General features: G+C 42.4%; 1 protein-coding gene across 22 annotated transcripts in view; it reads left to right on the forward strand.

The window, feature by feature from the left end:
- Positions 1–6,629, forward strand: part of TENM3 (teneurin transmembrane protein 3) — a 396,952-nt gene extending 390,323 nt beyond the window's left edge. For all 22 annotated transcript variants that reach the window (XM_072333931.1, XM_072333908.1, XM_072333911.1 and 19 more), the window contains one exon: positions 2,945–6,629. In XM_072333931.1, coding sequence (XP_072190032.1) covers positions 2,945–3,700 — 756 coding nt within the window. In that variant the 3' untranslated portion in view covers positions 3,701–6,629. The remainder of the gene's footprint in view (positions 1–2,944) is intronic.
- The last annotated feature ends 10,527 nt before the right edge of the window (positions 6,630–17,156 follow it).

Raw genomic sequence — 17,156 nt, forward strand, 5'->3', positions numbered from 1 at the left:
GCAAAAACTGAACAGCATAGCAAAAAATAGACTGTGAAATAAACAGAAGAACAGGTGATATAAATTATGCATACTAGGCACCACTACAGTTTTACTTCTCTTTAATATTAACTACACTTTATATGTAAAGATAAAATATTGAAAATGAAATTACCTGAGGTAAAACCTATTATATTACATAAAACCAAAACTCCAAGTGCTTATGAAGTTCTTTTGGGAAGACAAAAAAAATGAAAGAGAGAACTTGAAGCCTGAAAACCTCTTAGAATTTTAAATGATAAAAGACATAGCAGCAAATTTAATTTTAAAATCTGCTATTAAAAAAATGATGTTTACAAATCAAGCTTATTCAATGATCAGAGGCATATGCCCTCCCAAATCCTGCAGTTCTCAGTTAAGAAGGAAGCGCTGAGACATTGAAGTGGGTTATCTGATCATGAGCTGTCAAAACCATTCCCTTTTTTCAAAATTAAAAGATGATACGATCTTGAATAACCCTGCAAACTAATTTGGACCAAAAATTGTTAAAAAGTGTGGCCCAGCAGAAGGAAATTCTGCATGCATAAAATCAGCCATTATCTATATAGTTTAATAGCCAGGAGCTGAGTAACGGAGGAGGACCTTTGAACATTGTTCTCATAATGTGTCTTCCATGAACAACAAAAGAAGTAAAGAAAGCATTGCAAGTATTCTGGGCAAGGTGTTGTCATCTGGCATTGCTGCAAAGAACTATTAGAAGTCATTTACTTAGATCTCAGAGGCGGAAACAATGAGACTGTCTATCTGGTGCCACTAGAAAAAGAGCACCAGGAAGGGAATCAGTCTGGTCAATGACATAAGAGAAGACAACTAGCTGTCAGAAAGCTTCCTGCAGGACAGGAGTACCAGGGAGGCACCTGAGTACCAGACACGTAGCATGACAGAGGAGAGGGAGAGAGGTGGGACAAAAACAAAGATGCAAAATTCTCATGTAGGAAGAAACTCTAACTATGGTATTCACAACTGAATAAGCAAATACAACCAGGAGCCAGAAGTAAAGATGCGAAATACTTACTTAGCATTTTGAAACATTCAGGAGGAAGTGAGCTTTAACCATCTATGAAGTTTGACTTCAGAGCGCTGAAAATACCTGTGAAAAATAAGCAATTTTTGCCATTAAGTTGCTGTAGCATCTTGCCACTCTCACTGATGGGTGTGCTGGCTAAAATACATTTTGTACTCGATAGCTTTTATGTGGGGTTTAGACAGCTGAAATCCACACTTGCTAGCAAGTGCAGACAAGAGTCTGCCACGTTCAAGGAGACTTGAGAGCCCAAATTAATCCCTCAGAATTTTCCTCAGAAATTGTCCCCTCCAGAAACCTGCCCTCATGGAGAGATGTCTTTGCAAACCTTTTGCCAGGCTTTGATGAGCAGCAAGGGAGAATTATAGTTGCTGAAGCCTGTGTTAATGACTCCTGCTTGGTCTAGAAATTTAGGAAGAGCTAACAGGCACTTGCCTCATTTGTCAGTCGTGAATCAAGTGGTTTTAAACAATATTTTACTGGAAGGGAAAGGGGTCAATTGGAAGATAAGCTGGATAATCTACAGAAACTAACTACTCAGTTTCAGAAGCGTAGCCAAAGCTATTTAAATCTTTCTCTCTGTTTCCTGCTGAGACAACTGCTAGGGCAGCTGTCTACTCTCCTCCTCCATCAGTACTAACTCATTCACAGCTTGTCATTGTTAAGCCCCAGAGTTACACAGAGAGGATGTACCTATTCTGCAGTTGTAAGTTCTCATCCCAACCACAGCTGACCCCATAATGTGAGCTACCCTGCTGCTCCTGCTCTTCTAGCTGTTCTGTCTAGCCACGGCAGTTCTGCTCACAGCTCTTAGTCTTTAGCTGTCTTCTCTCACCTTACCAAGAGTGCACCTAGCGTACTGGCCTACACATAGTGAAACTTTTTATAACATATTTTCTTGTCCAATCTTTCCCACTTGGTATGTTTGCACCTCACAATTACAGCTGTAATTTCCTCTCCTCTAAGATACGTGTACCTGTTCAACAAGAACACCTTAGATGTGGTAAAAAAATACTGAGTGACCTGCTTGTTAGTTCTTTTCACTCGCTGCTCCCTTTATCAACAAAGTACTGCGCTGTATTCAGGATTACACCCCTCTAATGTCCCCTGGAGACACTGTTTGTCTGTTTTAGACCTCAGCCAGCGTGCTGATGCTTCAAGTCTAACGGATGCTCACAAAACTGAAGCGACTGCAGCTTTTTCACATAACCTTTTATCAGTTTCTTCAAATATTTGCAGGAAAGGGCATCAGTCCCTAATATTCCACCCCTCCACTCTTCACTATTTACCTCCTTTTCTCTGACCATAAAGACTATCCTTGTGGTTTGATTGCCTGATTCCTTCAGCAGCTTCGGGGGTTGTGAGAGCTTCCCTGCAGCTTGGTCTTAGAGAAGCTACCATAGAGACTGGATCTACCTCCTGACTGGGCACAAAGAAAGGCTTGTTTTTGTTCTAAGTCACAGCTTCATGGACCACAAAGATTCCCTCAATGTAGATGAAACTATGGTAGGCAGGAATCAAACAAGCTCAAAGGATGAGATAACACTATAGAAAGAAAGACAGCTCTTTCCTGTACTAAGTATTAGCCTTGCAAAATTTACGTGTAGCCCTTCCAAGTAGCCTCTGAAACAAACAGCATTTCTGTGCATGTGCAGGTATGCAGGGAGACAAGGAGAAAAAAAAAATCGGAACATTACCAAACTGAATAGTCTTGTAGCTCAGTAGAACAAGCGGTATGTAGATTTAATTAGCTCCTTGGCACTGTCAGTGGCAGCATATCCTGTTGTCGTCCACGGGCAGTACACCAAAGAAAGCCTGCCCACTTGGCAGCTTAGAGGGCTACAGATGGTTGGTAAAACTTCTGTCTGTTCTTGTTTACAGCCGATTTCTGGAGTGCAACAACAAGTGGCGAGACAAGCAAAGGCTTTCCTTTCCCTGGGAAAGATGGCAGAAGTGCAGGTCAGCAGACGGAAATCCAGTGGAGAGAAGTCGTGGCTGTGGTTTGCCACAGTGAAGTCTCTGATTGGGAAAGGGGTGATGCTTGCTGTCAATCAGGGGAAAGTGCAGACAAACGTGCTCAACATTGCAAATGAGGACTGCATCAAAGTAGCAGCTGTTCTGAACAACGCCTACTACCTAGAAAACTTGCATTTCACCGTTGAGGGAAAAGACACGCACTATTTTATCAAGACCACCTCCCCTGAGAGTGACCTTGGGACTCTGCGGCTGACCAGCGGGCGGAAGGCCCTGGAGAACGGCATCAATGTCACCGTGTCCCAGTCCACTACGGTGGTGAATGGCAGGACTCGCAGGTTTGCCGATGTTGAAATCCAGTACGGTGCGTTAGCGCTTCATGTCCGATACGGCATGACGCTTGACGAGGAAAAAGCCCGAATACTGGAGCAAGCCAGGCAAAGAGCTCTTTCCAGTGCCTGGGCCAGGGAACAACAGAGAGTAAGGGATGGAGAGGAAGGTGCCAGGCTGTGGACAGAAGGAGAAAAGAGGCAGTTGCTAAGTGCTGGAAAGGTACAAGGATATGATGGGTACTATGTACTCTCTGTGGAGCAATATCCAGAATTAGCAGACAGCGCCAACAATATACAGTTCCTCAGACAAAGTGAGATAGGAAAGAGGTAACACACTGGCTTAGCTCAGGCTGCCAAAGAGACTGTGTACCAGTGTCTTCTAAAAAGGAGACCAAACTGTTTTGCTGCATTACTACTTGAGCCTAAGCTTACATCTCTGCTCAGATTTTTTCTGTAGCACAATCTGAAATGGACTCTGTAATGAAAAGAGCGCCTTCCAGAAGAATGATACTGCTAATGACAAAACCTTTTTTTGTTTTGTTTTGTTTTTCTCAATGACCTTAAAGGTGATCTGCTTTAAAGAATATGTTTACATATGCATATCGCTGCACTCAAGTTGGACTGAAAAGTATTAAATTAAAAATAAAAAAGAAGAAGAAGAAAAGGCCTAAAGATTTTTCAACAGTCTGTCTGTTGTTCTGAGGCACTGTATGTAATTAAGATACAGACCCGTACAGTGTTCCCAAATATTACTGAATTGTCAACCTTTGCTTACGAGAAGTAGTCTCTCTCTTTCTCTCTCTTTTTCTCTTTATCACTGCATAGGATGTGGTATATATCTGTTAATTTTAAAACGTGGGACAAAATTTACTGTTTATAGACAACCCAACTGCTTTAAAACTGTGCTGCTTTCTAAAAGGACATTGGCACAAGTGACTTATGCTACCATGGGAATTTAATAATGGATTTTACAATGCTAACGTGCTTTGCCTTGGGGGGAATAAAACGGCAAGTAGAATCCTTGTTACAGATAAGCAAAGGAAACCCTGATTTTTTTGTAAATTATGTGAGACAAGTTGTTTATGGATTTTTATATGAATTACAATTTACTGTACATCAAATATTAGTCTCAGAGGAGTTAATTTATGTAAAGTGTTTAAAAAAGTTTATACTTAAAAAATAAAATGATAAAAACATGTGCTGTGTGTGATTTTTTTAAAGAAAAAGGAATTGCACCTTTTATGTTATAGCTGTACAGTATAAAGTATTATATTGTAGAGATATAACAGTGGTTACTAATGTCCAAAAGTGTTAATATTTTTGTATTAGGTTTAAAGCTGTGCATCTATCACTCTGCTGATAGGATGGAACACTCCAAAGTGGCTGGCTGAATCAGACCGCAGCTCCCTTCCTTCCCCTACCTCTCCTGTCACCCAGGCCAGTGCCACTTCATCATTGTTAGGAGGCACAGTAACCAAATAAGTCTCGTTTATTATGATGGAAGACTTTAATAGGTTGGGTTTTCCTTGTCTTTTTCCAGCCCTAATGTAATAAATGGACATTTATTCATACCAAGTGGGCTTTCTGTTGTTTTTTTAGAAGCTTTGTTTCACAATGGAGAGAGTAGTGTCTCAGGTGCTTGGCAAACTGTACGTAGAAGAAGAAGAAGAAATGGTGTAGTTTCATCCAGTTATGTCAACTTTGTCTTCTGTATAGTACAGCTCTTTTAGATGTTATGACTAACTCCAGATAGATAGAAGAAGCGTACCTCTGACCTGATGCTACAAAATTGCTCTTTAGGCAGGCAGGCTGTTCAGTAGGTTCATCTCCTGGACCTTCAGCTGCCAGATCACATCCCGTTACTGTGAAAACTGAGCGTGGGGATGGAGAGGAAAGTCTAATCCTAGTGCCTAGTCTGCATCTCAACACCACTGCACAGATTTGGCATGCTCTGCTCCAAGGTCCAGCGTATTTGCTGTAAGACGTAACTGAAGCGTGCAGCTGGTTCCTTATAGGAAGCCTGCAGGGGCATCTATGGCATCTGTTCTATATCATCTTGGCTGAAACCATTCTCTGAGCTTTACTCTCACAAGCACTAAATTCAGCCACAAAAAAACAAAACAAATATTTTTAAGATGAGACAAAATTGGGGTTTTTTGATGTTCATTGAAATATACACAGTTATTTCTATCCATGTATTATAATGACAAAACATAGTAAGTGAACGTGTCTTAACTATGAATGGTTCAAGTGGATGTAATAAAAATAGTTTTCTAACTAACTGCTTTGTATTCTGAGAGTCTATGGTATTACATACTCTAAATTGCACATTAGGATTGATTAACAGATTTGAATTTCTGCTGGCCAAGTTGCTACCGAATCTACAGTATCAGTGCTGTTACTGTACGTGTGTATTTGGTAGAGCATACGGAACTGATTAATTACATATATAATGAATGCTAATCATCTATTAGAATGAAAGCACAGAATAGTTGTTAGTATTTTTACCCTTGAAGCCTAGAGGGCCCTAAATTTGGAGAGGACGGTATGCCAGACCCCAGAGGTGTGTGATCTGCGTATTATTTAAGATGTAAAATGCTAGGTGTTTGCAGTTCTGTTGGGTGGCTCTTCCACAGCACTGTATTTAGCATGCTGTAAGTGCTCTCTGTCGAAATAGGCTCATATTCTAAATTATGTCAAATGTTTCTGTTCTGTTTGAATATGAAAAGCGTGTATAACGTATCAACAATGAAATATATCTATCTTCTACTTGACGCGTACCAGTTCCTTCTCCTTTGTTCTGGCACCAATAAACAACAAATTATAGTATCTGCTGGTGATCATTTTAAATAAAGTCAAATCAAGCCAATTAGTGACCTTGGTAGTAGGTATAACGAGCCTATTTCTTGCTAAAAAAGACTTGTGATCTGGACATGCTCCTGCAGGAAATAGTGACCTTGGGGAATATATAAACAAAAGAAAGATCTTTTTAAAGTTAAAATACGTGTGGTTAAAAGAAAAGAAGCATATTGCAAAGAAAAGAAAAAAAAATAGAAGAAAAAAGAAAAAAAAAAGAAAGGAGATGATGAAGTATTTTAGGCAATGCCAGTCAAAATGCTATCCTGATATTTTGAGATGTATATTTCATCTGATTTGTATTGTTCTTTTAATTTGCCTTCTTAACTTTATATGTGTCCTGAATTTTCCACAAATTGATAACTATAGATTGCATCTAGGCTTTCCAATAAAAGCCAACCCAATGCGTGTGTGTGTGTGTGTGTTTATATTTGTCTTTTAAATCTGTATGCCAGGTATTACAGCTGCGCTATTGCTTTTCTGGTTCTGTTGGAAGAAACAAACTGATCCAGTTGCACTGGTATTGATTCATTTCCTTCACAGTTGCTTCACAGTTGGCTGTGTCTATCCCCACCCCCATCCAATGGCTTGGTCTGCTAACTCAGCAACGTGAATTACTCCATGGGATCTCTAAGGTGGCCTACTTTAGAGAAAACATTAAATATACTTCACCAAGTCAAATCTTTTGTAGATAAGGAAAAGCCAAAGAGCCAAAAAAAGAAAGAAAGGAAGAAAAAAAGAAATCACTTAAAACTGTTTCCTCATGTCCTCCAGAGTAAGAAATATGACAAAATATATATATATATATGTGATTATAAATAATTAGGTTGGCACTGGTGGTTACATACATACACTGAAGAGATCCTTCAATCTGCATTTGGACCCACTTTGTAGAAACTGCTGACTTCAGCACTACTGTATGTCAAGAGAACGCTTTGATTTTAGTTGGAATAGGCAGACTTCGCCACACTTACTTTGTAGTGACAACCTCAAGTTGATAACATGTTGATCCAGCATGAATCAGGTCACTCTGCTTAGCTAACTGTGCCCTAATTTTGTTGGGTTTTTTTTTTGTTTTGTTTTGTGGTGTTTTTTTTTAAAGCCAGTAAGAGAGCTTTGTATGTTCACACTTGGGAGGTGAGAGATTTGCATTTGACAAGGAAAAAAATGCCAGTTACCACTGCCACTCTTCAGAGGCACTTTAAAAGTGATGGCTGAAAGACTGTAAAAGCAGAAACACTGCATAAAATAGCAGTTTAAAGTGACTGTCTATGAGAGAATAGGCTTCCTTTGCAGCGAATCTGAGATGACAAAATGTTTGAATTCTGACTTGAGTTCCTGAGTTTAAACCTTGCGGAATTAAAACACAGTTTTGAATCTGTATGCTATTCTCGTAAAAGCACATCACTTACTTATGTAGTTAAAAAAGAAAAATCTGAAAATGTTAATACCTTGGTTTACTGTTAATAGCTATACATGTGGCTAGCTCCAGAACCTTTGCGAGGAAGTGGATAGTACTTTGGGGATGGGAAATGCAAAGCAAAGACATGTACTTGAAGCAGTGTCTAAGCAGCTTACTAGAAGCTGCATATCTGACGCTTACTAGAAGCTGCCAGAGTTAAAGATAAGCCAGAGAGCATCACACAGCATCAACAGAACAGCACAGGCACAGTGAAATCATCCCCAGCTGCAGAGTCACATCTAAACTGACCAGACCTATGAGCTTCTCAGCTACAGCCAATTAGTGCAAAGTACTAAATATGCCATGCTTGTAAAATTAAACTGATCTTTGCACACACAAGCTTCTGGGGCTCACTGATCAAAAATAAAGTCAAAAAATGAAAACTAGTTAATTAACAAGAAAGTGCCAACTGTCATCCCCCTATGAAAAAGGAACACAACATCTACAGCTCTCAAACTGATAAAGCAGAAGTTAAGACTTCTAATTTTTCATCTGAAGTTTTTATCTTTTTGGTAGAATGACCATGTGAGGCAAAATTTAACTGTGTAAGTGCCTAGGTTCGAACCAAGAAAACAGTCAAAACACTAACAGTAAAACCCCGCTCCTTCCTCGTGGCCATTTTTCAGCCTCAGTAGTAACGTAAATAAGGATGCCAGCACTCGAAATTACTTCATGAACAAAGCCCAGATGAAATGCAGTTCCTCTCTTCATCTCAGGAAACCCATTTGTCAACTAATCACTCAGTTTTAGATCACTAAAAACGTTTGTGGCTTCTCACAGAGGAAACACACAAAGGTGCAAACGTTTGTTTCGCTTGCCACCTCCTAATCAGATAATACAATGCTGGACATCACAGTCTGGCTGATTCAGTACTGAGATATGCTGGGGACAGCTGAATAGGGAGAGAGAGAAAGAGAGGTGTCCTTATCTGGTCTGAAACGCAGTAGTGAGAGTGAAGTCCCACGGTATCACACAAATACTGGCATGTAGTTGATCTCAGCAGCGTTATTCCTTACACATATTCCTTAGGGAAAAAAATAAATAAATACAAACTACATTAAAAAACAAACAAACAAACAAAAAAGCCTGGCCTGATTTCTAGCTTCACAAACATATTCAAGTTTGAGGTGGTACAAGGTTGACATTAAAACAGAACCCTCAAGTAAAGATAAGTATTCCAAATATTGTTCCCCACTTCAAAACAAAGCATGTTGAAAAGCAAAGCTTGCCTTTTGTAAAATATGTAAGTGTTTTATGTGCAATCTGGGTAGCAAAGAACAAGTGTAACAACACAGTGGGTCATTAGAGCATCATGTTTTCACAAAGCCTACCTCATTGTATTCAGTAGTTCTGCCGGTAAATTTTCCTGCTGTTAATTACTATACAATCCTAGGCAAATGGAGTAAATTTCTTAATTTACTAAGTGTAAATTCTGACGTTGAGGAATATAAATTTCTAGCAACGTACGGCACTTTTTTCCTACTATAAATGGAGTCGAAGCTCATAGAAAGGTAATTATGCAGCTTAGAATTAATGGCATCCCCAAAGCTGTCTTAATAAAGCCTTCTGGGATTCAGGAGGAAAAGGAAGAGGTTCAGAAACAGAACAGGGCTAGAAGGCGACATGTTTCAGCTGGCTCTAGTTACTCGATCACACTTAAGCTGTCTGAGACAGCGCGGAGAGTGCCCTGCATTACAGAGGCACGCAGGAAATAATTGCTAACCCAACACAATGAAGTAGCTCTATATTCCAAGCCCAGGAACAAATCTGAAATTGAAATGACTCAAATGGCTATCTAATGGACCAGTTAACCTCACCTCAATTTAAATAAATAAATAGGGGAGGGAAAAAAAATAATAATGAACAGCATAGGGAAAGATATAATAGACAAATCAGCTCAAGAATTAAAATCTGAGAATGACCATGGGCATGTCACTTGATGCTGTAAAAAAAGCTCTTCCCGTATTCACTGACAGGAACTACTAGGGCAAATCTGAAAGAGAGAGGGCACAAGGCCGTAAGACTGGGACCAGGTGCTGGTTCCCATCTTCTGCAATGACACAGTAGTACATACATATAACAAAAATCAGCTGTGCTAACATCGGCAGATGACTAAAATTGATGGAGTGGCAAATAGCAGCTGGGACAGAGCAGTCATACAGAACAATATGGATCACTCGCTGAAGTGAGCCCATTCAAACAAAATGCTTTTTAATACAGGCGACTCCAGAAGTAAAAGATCTCAGAATAAAAAAAATGCAAATCTCGCTATGAAAGGTATGTGGCAGCCTACAAGAATGCAACCACTGGAAAGAATGAGGAGTGCATAATAGATAAATAACTCACTGTGAGATTCCAGCACAATAGTGGTGGCAAGGAAGAGCTCGTTGGGGTGGAGAAGCTTAATGAGATTACCGGCCTTGTTAAACAAGGGAAACAGGGAAGCAATGTTATCTCTGCATATGGCGCTGGCAACACTACTCTTGCGTACAGTTCTGGTGTAGGCATTGTGAAGAAGCTGTTAAACCCTGGAGTGAACGCACATGGAGACATCACAAATAAATCTGAGGCTTAGGAGAAAAAAAAGAAAAATAGGAAAAAACAAAAACAAAACAGCTTGCACAAAAAGATTTAAACAGCTCATCAGAAAAAAAAAGTGCCAAAGGATGCCTCCACAATATGCTGTGAGTGCCTCCAGAGGAAACAAACAAACAAACCAGGGTGCAGTAAAGTGCTTCAAAGTATGGGAGGGGGAAGCAGTGGCTTCAATCCCACAGCAGATTCTAATGTGAAAACTTTAACTCCCGCAAACATCAGGCCTCTTCCTCTATACCCCACCATTCTCTAGACCTGAAATGCCACAAAGCCGACACAAAAATGACTCCAAAAGCCCCACCTTTCTAAACAGTGTGAGGTTGTAGGTTTTAAAAACCATCCTTTGGTTTCCAGATACTCTTAATAACAGCTGATTATTAAAACTAACTAAAATGAACTCACTTCCTATCACATTCTTCCCATGAACAAAGCAGGATCCAGGACTTACAATCCACCTGTTAGTGTCTCCAAGGTATCCAGAGGCAGTGCTTAGGTTAGAAAATAAAACAGACAAATCCTGTCTGCCAACAGTGACTGCCCCTTGCCCTGAGCACGCACTGCCCTCAATTACTGACTCTCCCCGCTGCTTCCCAGGTGTTTCATGCTCTGCGAGCCACGGTGAAGGTGGGACAACAGCTACTCATTACTTGGTGCAAAACGAAGAGCTGATGCCTGCAGCAGCGCTAGGACAAGCTTGCATGCTGGCGGACTGCTGACCTAGTTAGTCTACTTCACAACTAACAACCGATAGGAAATTGCTCACTCCTGGCTCCTTCCGCGCTTCGCAGTGGAGCTCCTGCTGTAAGAGAGGAAAGATTAAAGGGCACTCCAAGCTCCGAACATGCTGCTCCTCGTCCGGGTGCACGGCCCTGACGCTCATCAACGCGGTGCCCGAGCTCCGGACGGTGGCAGCGGCTCAGCGATCTGCCCGGCCCGGCTCCCCTCAGCGCGGCGCGGCCGTGGCTCGCGTGCCCCCTAGCGGGCAGGGGGAGAGCGGCCCGCGGGGCGGCACGGAGCGCATCGACCTCCATTTTAGCGTCTCAGGGAGGACGGCGCAGCCCCCTTCTAGCCGAGCCAGGGCTCTCGGGAAAACATACGTAAATGAAGTGAAACGGCAAAGAACCACAACGTTAAGATACAGCGACACTGAATAAATTAATAATAAAACAATCTCTAGATCCCACTTCACCCAGAGCAAGCACTTGTCAGCTCGCTCCGGGAACCTAGACACAGTGTCATGTTTGGTGCCCACCCTGTAAAGGTAGAGCAGGCTTCCTACCTAACGCAGCGTGAAGTTTTCAATGCCCCAGCGCCCTGCCGCAGAGCCCCGCTGGGGATAGCCAGCAGGGCTCCTCACTCCCAGTGATCTACAGCTGTGCCAGCACCACCTCGTTCCCCACTAAATGCAGCCAAAGGGTGCCAGCTTGGCTGCTGATGCACGCTTTTAGTAAAATACGTGTCTATTTTGTTTTTAACTGCACAGAAGACACTTTACAGGCGGCTTTCATCCGCTGCCAGCCAAACACCACGGCACAGAGATCAACTGCTTCAGATGCAGAGCAGCGCTCTGGCTGCTTCTCTGGGTGTAGCTGATGGCCCTGCATGGAGCCACCCTGGTGCCTGGCACCCGGGCACCACAGCAGCAAACTCAAACACCAGGCCGACTGCCCAGCCAGCTGCTGTAGGGTAACGGCAGCTCAGTGGGGAAGGAGGAGCAGAAGAGCTGTGCGGCGTTTTGCTACAAAGCATGTGCCTGGGCGGTTAATTTGTGATTTCACTCCTCCATAAATCAAATCAGATGCCCCTATAAATCCTGCTCCTCGGGAAGGAAGCAGAAGGGCAGAAGCTGCATGGAGCAAGGAACAGGGCCATTTTTCTTTTCAGTGGCAAGAGCACATCAGTGACACTCAGCGCTGTGCTAGGTCAGGCCTTCACCCTCGGCTAAGTTAATACCAACAACTCCTTCATCTAAGGTCAGGTAGCAACAGTAGCCTCCGCCCCCATCCCCACCTCCCCCAGCCTTGCACTTTCCTGCCTTTCTTTCCTCCTGTTACAATAGCAATAGCCTCAGAAGGAGCCGTGCTAATTAGTTGGTATTACGCTTCTTGGGTGGCTGGAAGAACGCACTGCCTCTGACCTCATGCTTCACAAGGTACCTTAACAGCTTATTACTGCTATTGCATGGCAGCAACGGTTCATTTTATAGTTACTTTGAAAGAGCCATTCCTCTAGTGCTGAGAAATAATCTAAGACTAACGCAGAGCCTCTCCAGAAGACTGCTGTTAAACTGTCTATAACCGAGTGTCCAAACGCTGCACAAAGCTGTTCCATTTGCTTAACATCGACTCACTAGCAATTAATATGCCTGACATAACAGCGCACTACAAGGCCCATAAAATCTGTAGCAGTAGGGGAGTGAAATGATTATAACATTATTTTTTTTTTCTTTTTTTCAATAATACAAGATTACAGTTTGGGCACTGTAATCTTTTCAAAGCAAGAAGCTGAGCTGCATCTGAACAGCTGTTGTTTACTGAAGCAATAATTAGCAATGAACCAGTCAAAATACCTGCTACCTTCCTAAGCATCTCTCAGCACACTGTGCCTGGAAGCCAAAAGGCTCTCACCTTCACATAGACCTTAGAAAAATCTCACTTAGCTGTCTTTAAAAAAGGACATGTTTTAAATGGCAGTGCCAGCCAGCCTTATGCAATAGAATTAAACATACTCAACTCTCCGTGCACTAGTAGGCACAGACTTCAGCTCATAGCAGCTGGTCAGGAACAGGACACGATGCCAATGAGGCACTGAGCACTGCCCTGACGAATAGGCTCTGCTGGCTCAGGGCAAGGTCAGCTGCACTACACTGAAAGCTCTGGGGAAACAAGTCTAAAGACATTTGACAAGTCTGAGAGCCTCCTGATCTTGTGGCTTAGTTTTAGAGAGCAGCAGAACAATAAGAGGGCTGTATAAGAGAAGGGAATGTAGAGGTAGGTAATGAGGCATTTTGAGGGTGGACCTCTTGATTCTATTCCTGGATGAAACCTGGAGATCATTTTAGTCTTCAACTAGGGGAAATCACAAGGAGAGTGTGAGACATCCCAAAGCAGCCACTTGTCTATTAATCAGGGCACACAGCTAGGCTGTATGCATCTACAGTCAGGAATCTGAGCCTCTGAGTTTTATGTTTTCAGTACACCTCCTAAGCTCCTGGCCACTGGCAACAAAGTATATACCTATGCATTGCGCTAAGGCTGGCTGAATACATGAGGACAGCCATAGACATCCCAAGTAAGGGATGTAGAGGAGCTGTAGCTAAATCTTTCTAATGGTTCTCTGCCATGTCTGTGGGTAGTGTGAGATGAGTCTGCCAAAGTGGGAAGATGGGAACAGGCAGCCAGGCTTCATGCAAAGGAGAGACAAGGACAAGACCTTGCTGACCAGGAAGGATCAGTTTAATTGGCTGCCCCATAACAGCTTCTGTTACTTGCACCCTTTCCAGCCCAATAAATATTTAGTCTCTTAGCTGAACACAAAATATTTATACCTAGAGATGGAGAACACAACATCAGTAGCAGCCTGCAGCTCTAGCTAGTAGGAATGGAAGTTCAGGTCTCCATGTTGATGATGGAGCACTGGCAGAAGTCCCCAAGGACCCACGGAGGGCTGCCAGCTGTGCCAGGGTGAGTGGGATGCTCTACAGGCAGGCGGCTGCACCTCTCCAGAGACTGCCTCTCCTGCGTGAGAAGGCTTGCCTGCCAAAACTGATAGGTACATTTCCACTAACAGCTGTCAAATCTGTGGATCCTGATGAGAGAAGAAAAACATTTTGACAGAAAATTCCTGACCAGCGCTACACAATAAGCCAGAAACTGACTTATCTCATTACACCTGTAGTGCCTCAAAGCTCCCTTTTCTGACTACTTAAGTTGTCCTTCTGAGACGAAGCTCTGATGTTACAGACATGGGCATCCAACACAATCAGTTATGAACTTGAGTCGCAGTTAAATAAAAGAAAATACACTGCAAAGTTTAATTTTTCCTTAGAATCACATTTTCCCCCTGTATTATCCAGAGCTCTGTTAGCTGTCATTCTGCCACTGGAAAGACAACTAGAGTGAGAAAAAAGCAAGAAATACAACAGAGCAATTTCACTGGATGAGCTCAGCAAAGTGAGAAATGGCAAACAGCGTGATTTTAAGTGAAGTCTTCCAGATTGAGACAATAGGAACCTAACTGTCCTTTCAGCGACCTTTACCACCCTGGAGCTGCAACTGCAGAAGTTCAGTCATTTTAAAATAAACACAGCAATATTTACATAAATGTAAATAAAATCAAGTCACAGCGTGCCATGCCTTTCAGGTCTATTAAGACATACCCCATGTGGTGTTGCGAGGAACAAGGCCAAGTGCTTTCAACATCCCAAGAAACAGAATAGCGTCCTCAAAGCGGTTGGCCTAGGCTGTTATTAAACAGAAACCTAAAATATCTGTAAGCAGAAGGGATTTGCTTTTCCTCACTCCCATTGACATGTGCATAAATCACCGCAGCTCAATAAAGAAGCTCAGTTTGTTTTTCCAAAGTTCTACTTATTTCTCAGTCAGAGCAAACAAGAAACATTCAGCCAAAACGCTACAGATGTGACACTAGCTGACAAACACAGGGAGATGTGGATCTGACAACCCATAGTTAAGGAATGCTGGTGAGCCTGGATTCTGCAGCCCACGCTTTACACCAGATCACACCATGTCTTAGCTCACCAAAACATGCAGTCCAGGAGCTCAAATAAAAGTATACCTACATGTGGAAGGTGAAGTCTTAACCGTACCATAGGTATTCAGGTGATATAAGCCCCAGCAGAGGGTTCACACAGGTTCAGCTGCTGACACTGATTGGATCTATACAACCTTTGATCAAAACAGTTCTATTTCTCAAAATATTTATACTGTACAAAATTGATAAGACCAATTAGAATTTGACAAACTCTCCACTCAGATTCCTGGATTGTGTTGTAGGATTAGAAGTTTTTAACTACAATATGCAGCTCTGCCTTTGGTTTGTTTTTTATTAATCTCCCAATATTTACTAGTTTATGGGAACAGCCTAGCAATTCACAGTTGAGTATATCCCAGCTCAATAACCCTTCACTATACAATATATAGCACAAACATTTTCTTAACAGAGAGGAATGATGGAAACAGTACAGGGGAAGGACCAAACAGTGCAACCTAGGCTTTGCACTGTCTTCCAAAGCAGGAACCTCTGGCACATAAAGGGACCAGGAGGATGCAGGAGGCCACCCAGCTTTATGCTCTGCTCAAAGTGACTCTTAACATCACTTCCTGAAGAAATGGTTTCTGTGCATCACACTGCAGGCTTAAAATCTCCAAAGGGATTTGCTAAGGAAGAGCAAAAATAAATACTCAAGCTCATGCTGTGGTATATATCCAAAGCCTATGCCCTGGCACAGGTGAAGTACAAAAGCAGCCAGGCTCCCAGCAACAGGGATGCAGGCAGCCTGAGCACAGTAGAGAATAGCCCTGATTAGGAGAAGAAAAGAAAGGCTGAAAACAAATAAATACCAGCTAAAGAAGAGAATGTTGGTTAAATAAAATAAAGCTTCCTTCACGGATAGCAAGGAAAGTGGTCAGGAAGAAAGCCTCAGTTCCTCAGTATGGCACAAAGCAGGCAATGTCACCAGGACTGGAGCAGGGAAGAAGGCCTGACTGTGCAAGCAGAGAAACCACACAGGACATCTTCTCCATCTGTCCCTTGGACAATGTCTTCTCTCCTTAGTATATCTCCACAAGCCAGAGAGCAGTGAGGGTCTCTGAGATATAAGGTGCTGTCCCATCTTCTCAACAGGACTACAAACTTCTGCTTGTCATTTACAAGCCTCCTAAGTGGGAGATGAGCAGGGCTGAGAGTCCTTTTTCCCCCACATCCAAGCCACCATGCTTTTCCTGAGTGTTTTTGCAAATGGCTGAGAAGACCTGTGCACCACATGCTCACAAGACCAACAAATGAATCTTGCTAATGTTTTTTGGACGATCTGTGTGCCAGATAGAGCGCTTACTACTTACCCAGACTAAGAAGAAACACCCGAGAACTTTCTTGCCATTTATTTTAAGACAAATTCTCTCACAATTCTATCAGGGAAAGCCATGATGAAACCTATCGCTGTGCTTTCCTAAACTTATTGGGGCTAGAATTCTAGAACACTGGAGCAGTATTTGTCTAAGCTATTACCCTAGGCAGTAGGGGGAAGTTTCCTAGTGTTAAATTATACAATTACTAGCCCACTGTTCACAGCTCCTGCCAGGCAGGCTGGCCCCAGAAGCTGCAATGATAGGCTCATGAGAGAGTCTACGTACTTTCCAAGGCCACAGGTCTTGCAATATTTCACACTGCAGGGGAGAGAAGCAGGTGAGAACAGCCGAGCTTCTTAATAAAACTTAGTTCTTTTGAAACATCTGGCTTTGAAGCACTCATAACATTTTACAAAAGGAGCCAAGCTTTATCCCCATTTTACAGAGAGATTATAAGAGTTGCAAGCAACAGCAGGCCAAAAGCAGAGTCAAGAAACAGACCCCAGGCCTTCCAGTTTCTATGGTTCTAGTGGTGGGAACAGGCTGCCATCACAGAAATCTTTCTCCACAAAGGCACTGACATTTGAGCACTGATTTTAAAAACATATCCACTAGCAGCGGTGCAAGATTTAAAAGCTGATGTCACTCTCAAACAAATAAGATTCGAGACGGGATCTACAGTTCCCTGTAAAAGCCACAAACATGAGGTTGTATTACAGCTGCCTTTCAGCAAGCATTCAAGGCAGTTTCCAAACACCATAGATGCTTTCCAAACTTAGGCATGT

This window comes from Excalfactoria chinensis, chromosome 4 (genome assembly GCF_039878825.1).
Source record: "Excalfactoria chinensis isolate bCotChi1 chromosome 4, bCotChi1.hap2, whole genome shotgun sequence".
NCBI lineage: Eukaryota > Metazoa > Chordata > Aves > Galliformes > Phasianidae > Excalfactoria > Excalfactoria chinensis.